Source organism: Triplophysa dalaica, chromosome 20, assembly GCF_015846415.1.
Source record: "Triplophysa dalaica isolate WHDGS20190420 chromosome 20, ASM1584641v1, whole genome shotgun sequence".
Taxonomy (NCBI): Eukaryota; Metazoa; Chordata; class Actinopteri; order Cypriniformes; family Nemacheilidae; genus Triplophysa; species Triplophysa dalaica.
In genome coordinates this window covers 297,045-302,776 of record NC_079561.1, presented here as the reverse complement: position 1 = coordinate 302,776, position 5,732 = coordinate 297,045, and the positions used below count along the sequence as shown (strand labels likewise).

The following is a 5,732-nucleotide window of genomic DNA, read 5'->3' as shown; positions in this document are numbered from 1 at the left end:
TTAGACATGTTGGTTGTATTGGGCAGCTGAGGGGTTCATTGTCCTGTTCCCACAGTCTGCGCTTTTGCGCACAAGGTCAAAGATCTCGTGTTACCGAGCGCACATGCGCGCTGCATTTCTGCTCGAGTCAGCACCCCGAGGCCTAAAACTCGCTCACGGTAAACGACAGACCAAACATAAAGGGCCCGTGAACACATGAGAAACCGAAAGCTTAAACGGCTTTTGCCTTCGAAATAAATATATGCATTATATGTCTAAATATTCTGCATAAACATGACCGCGTCAGGCAGGCGTTAAGTTTAAAATGTCATTGAAGCGCATTTTACGCATCTGCTCGTTCACTTCTTATTAGTAAGAACGTGTACAAGACAAGGTCATAAATAAATAGAAATATTGAAATTGACCACATTAATGATTAAACGTGTTACATAAAACAACGCAGTGTGCCATGATGTTGCATAACTTTGAGACAGGAATTGACGCAGTAAACATAAGCGGCTACCAAATCAATGCCATTTCACTGACTTTAATAAGCAAAATAGGAAACCATTTCTCCAAAAAACAGCAAGAACGAAACAGAAACCAGCCTGAATGGAACTCTATTCATTTTCTATTTATATAAACAGATTTGAAAATTGATCCCCTCATTATAATACATGAAATTAACAAAGAAAAACGACAACAACCCGCTGCTGCAGTAATACGTTTGATTTCAACACAGTTGAATCAGTAACAAACCAAAGAGACTGTTAAATGCATGACTTTTTAACAAATATTTCTCAGATGCAAGCACCATGCTTATCCAATATGATTTGACATTTTGTTAATTTAATCATTAAAATAAAAACTATGCATCTGGCCAGCAGAACCAGAATCTTGATAAAATAACAGAACGAACAAACAAATAATAATAAAAAAGAACAATAACATGACACGTATAATTTTCATTTCGAGATTATGCAGAACCTGAATCCCTTATTTTTTACTGACCGGCAGATAAAAAAAACAAAGGAAAACATTTTACATTGAAATGCATGCGTAGTTTTCACATGAGGCAATAATACACAAACCCCTGATTTCGGAAGCCTACACCATCGAGCCGGAGTATTATAAATACACTTTGAGATGTTGCTTTATAAAACTGGCAGCTCGTGTAGCTACTTAAAAAAGGTTGATGAAAGTGTGTCCATCAAAAGTAAAAAGTTACGATCTAGAAGTATTGCTTATAGTATAGAATAGCAATAGGTTATGCAACAGCCTGCGTGAAAAAACAGAATTCCTTATTACAACCAGACATATGAGCACCAGTTCAAACGCGTGTGCCTGTTATTTCACGTCTCTGTGCAGTAAACGTCTTCCTTCCAGTATACGATTTCAATAAACAAGCAGAGATTCAAAAACGCCAATATTACCACCCCTCCAAAAAGTGCGTTTCCTTTACAAAGTTTGTTGACTTGCTTAAATGCAATCGAAAGAAAAAAAGCCCAATGCTGGTAATTCATTCCAAAGCATGAAGCAAAATCTGAAGAAACAAAAACACAACTCTTTCGATGTCAGTTTCTAGGTTTGCTGTTGCATATATTTACAAGTCCGAATAAACCCACATAAAACGAGCGAGCGGAGAGCCGAGCTCGTGAGCATAACCCCCCCGCCCCCCAAAAGAGCTAGAGATCAAAAACATGCTCTCTGCGATACACAATGAACAGAAAAAAAGACAGAGAGTGTATAAAATAGAAATTATTATTACCATACATGTCCAGCATGCAGGATTAATATCTTGATGCAGATTTATGTGTTTGTTTTTATTGATTTTCCCTTTTCTTTTAATATATATATATATATATATATATATTCATTTATATATCTATAGATAACCAAGCAGGCAATAAACAAATGAGATGTTGCATAAAGTTGCCCCTGTCGCCACACTCGGGTGGGATATTACAGGAGAAGTGTCATGTTTTGCATATTCTGCTGCCCTCAAATCTGTTGTTTTCGTTTTTTTAGCCAAGTGGAAAAAAGTCCAAAGTTTCTCTCTCTCCGCTTTCGCGACTTCTCCTCAATACAAAAGGCCAGTTCTTTGATTTTCTCTAAGAAAGGGGTCTACAAGCATCTAATCTAGAATTTTCCCTGGAATCAGTCTAAAACCGTCTTTTACCTGCCAATGTGGGGGCGATGGTTACATGTGCGAGATGATCGGTATTAATTCTTGTCTTGTGGCTTATTCTGCGAGTGTAGGTTTTCGCACGCACGCACGCACGCAGGTGATGGTGATGTCTCTCGGGCATAGTGACACTCACATGAAGAACTCTGGAGAGGACGGGTTGTCGCTCGTGGATCCCGCCTCGCGGAAGCCGTTCGCTCCGCTCAACTTCTCGCACTTGAGTTTGTAGGCGTCTCTCTCTCGGGCCAGCCGGTCGATCTCCTGCTTGAGCTGCTCTACCTGGTTGATGAGATGGGTCTTTTCATTCTCCAGCACGTGCTTCTGCTGCACGCGCTTGAAGCGGCAGGACTGCGCGTAGCCCCTGTTCTTCAGGGTCCGGCGCTTCTGCTTCAGACGGATCACCTCGTCCTTGGTGAAGCCCCGCAGGTGTCGGTTGAGCTCGCGGACGGACATGGACACCAGCTGGTCTTCGGAGAAGCGGTCCTCCACGTTCACGCCGTGGTGACCGTGCTGACCCGGGTGGGCGTGGTGATGATGATGCCGGTGGTGGAGTTGCTGGTGAGAGCCCGGCGAGGTGGGAGAAGGGCTATCGGGGTCCTGACTGTTGTTGTGGTGGTGATGGTGGTGGTGGCCGTGCGCACCCGGGTGGCCCGGCAGCTCGTCGGGGTGATGAGGCATCCCGCCGTATTGATGGTGGTGGTGCTGCTGCTGGTGTTGCTGCGCATGGCCGTGGTGGTGATGCGCGCCCCTGTAACCCTCGAACCCTCCTGCCTGCAGCTGCTGCTGATGCACGTGAGCTGGCGGAGGGTGCCCGTGGCCCGTGACACCGATCAGTGCCTCCACGGCGTCCTCGGGCGTCAGGCTTAACGTCTGAGGATCGATCTGCTGCGGGTAGGCGCCGCTGGGCATCCAGTAGAGCTCCTCGAGGTGGTTCTTCTGCTCTGTGGGGCTGAAGCTCGGGGAAGACGGGACAGAGCTGCAAGGCGTGCTGATCGGGGTGGACGACACGGAGCCCTGTGCCTGGAGACGATTGCACTGACGTATGGTTGCACGCTCGTGCCCCGCCATGGCCTCTTTTTTCACTTCAAATTTCATTAAATCAAAGTCATTGACATATTCCAACGCCAGCGGGCTGGTGGGCAACTCGGGCCCCATCGCGAGATCCGCGCTCATCGTATCCCTGCTCTTCAGCAAAGTGTTCACCAGCGTCGCAAAAACCGACTTTTGCCGTTCTTCCGTCTCTTTGCGCATGCAATGCTGGGGACGAGTCTCCAAACGCGACGCGCTCGAGCGCTGTGTCACTCGGCGTATTAAAACAAGCAGGCGAACAAAGTTTCTCGACTAATGTACTGCAAAAGACATTTGCCTCATGCAGAGTTGCAGTCTTTCAAGGCTACTCACGGGACAGCAGCGAGCGAAGCCGTGGTGCGCCTGTAGTACGCGTCCTTTTTGTCAAAACCATCAAAAAAGGACACAAACGAGTACCGGTGGAGGGCTCCCGTCCCGATCCCGGATACTCCAAAATATGTCCTGCCTAAGCCAGCAAAGCAGCGCTGAAGTGGATGACTGCTGTGTTTTTCCAGCTCTGCACTGCAGAGGATAGAGCTCGCACACACTTCTGAGTATTCACACTGTAGCGGGACGCCACGCCGCTCTATGCTGTTATAGCGTACGCGCGCGTGACGTCATACGCTGGCGTCCAACCAGATATGGGAGATTTGCATAATAGCTGTGCGCGCGCGCGCGCAGCTGATGGAATGAAGAAAGGGAGAGTGTTTGCGCTAACTACCAGAGAAAACTCATTTCATTGTATTGACAGATTGGGGAGTTCTTTTTTGAATTCTACATAAAAATCAAACACTCATCTTCTTCTTTTACAAAGTTTTCCATCATCTAATGCAACTGTTTTGAATATTAATAATAAAGAACAGGAGGAAATACACAGAGTAGGCCACCCATTGAAATTACGACGAAATCTTAAGGTGAGTCTTTGTAACACATCATAAAAATTTCATTTTCAAAAATATTAAGTCAAGAACAAAGACATTTAGGCCAGCTTCTGTAATAAAAAGATATGAAAGCTCTAATATAACTGTTTAAATATTTTGCAGCTGTCGTTATTGCTGCTGGTGCAGGTTGTGTTTTTTATATGAATGATTTTTAAACTGTATAATGTCGCTGTATTATTGTTTATTATTCACACTACGGGCAGTTTTGGTATTCGTTGAGATGTGCACGCGCTGTGGTGTCTCAGTGGAAACGCTGCCCTCATGTGGCGCATCTGACGCGCGCTCATCTCACAGCTGCTGTACAGGGCGATGCCGAGATAACTGAGTTTATTCGTTTACAAATAGGAAGGACTAATGAGAATAAATACATGGCTGTTTTACAAATCTTTTTCGACTCAAACTTGCAAACAAAGAAAACGTAAGATTGTTTAAGAACGAGACATCTGATCATTAATATTTCATACACTCGTTGGTTCTATCACATTGATTATCTGTGTTAGACACGGGTCCTGTCCACAAACGCATTACGTATTTATTTAAAAATGTTTAGGGTAATTCACATATTTCGGTAATTTGCTAGGTAAATAATTATATTGTTTGTTTTCACATTTTACCATATCGAAACCTACATAATTTCAAAATAGAGTTTACAGAAGGGATTTCCTCTCTAAACAAGACAAGTGATAGACATGAAACGTAGAAAGTGTTATTATGTTATAATTATTATGTTTGTCTCGCTTTACTCATGATTTCAATTTTAGCCCACACATTCAATAAAACACAAAATTATTAAATCATTTAAAGATATTCTTGTTCAATTTGTATTGACAGTGCGAAAATGTAGTAAGCAAAATAACAATTACAACATACAAACTCTTATTATACAAAGTCCTTATTAATTGAAATGCGTTGGATTGATTAAAAACTTTCGAAAGTATTTTATTTTTTATAATTTCCAATTAAAGTAATTTCTACACACTTTTCTGTCTGAACTATATTTCGCATAGTCTACACTGCATATAAAGTATACTCCCGCCGACTCTGATACAATAATTACACTTCCAGAATATCATGTCCATAGCGTGCGTACCTAAGGACATCCTCAAGCGACGAGTCGTGTTCAGTCCGACAGCACCGGGCCTGTCTCGCGCGTTACCGGGCCCGTTATAACGTGCACTCGTGCTGCTGCTGCTGCTGCTGCTTTCTCGCTCTCTCTAACGGAGAGATGTTAAAAACTCTCATGTCAGCAGCATATTAGTGGTTAATGATCTATTAAGAGATCCTCTTGCTTATGGACAGAGGAAAAACTGTTGATGCACGCTTATTTGGCCTAATGAGATTCCCATCCTACGATTTTTAGGAATGAACAAGAGAAATGAAATCAGCTCTGAAATGTTTCTTAGTGCAGATGTTGAGGAGAGATCGCGCGTGCACGGTGTGTCCCGGGCCCGCTCTGGATTTGGAAAAGATATTGCTCCAGTGCCATCTCATAATCTTCAAAGGATACGAGGCATTTAGGCGTGGACATGATGATAAGTATAACATTTACTGCTCACTGT

At 43.5% G+C, this 5,732-nt stretch overlaps 1 protein-coding gene across 1 annotated transcript; it reads right to left on the bottom strand.

The window, feature by feature from the left end:
• Nucleotides 1-510: 510 nt before the first annotated feature.
• Nucleotides 511-3,806, bottom strand: mafba (MAF bZIP transcription factor Ba). The gene has a single exon (XM_056733863.1). The coding sequence runs from the start codon at nucleotides 3,413-3,415 to the stop codon at nucleotides 2,297-2,299; it is 1,119 nt and encodes a 372-aa protein (XP_056589841.1). The 5' UTR covers nucleotides 3,416-3,806; the 3' UTR covers nucleotides 511-2,296.
• Nucleotides 3,807-5,732: the final 1,926 nt, after the last annotated feature.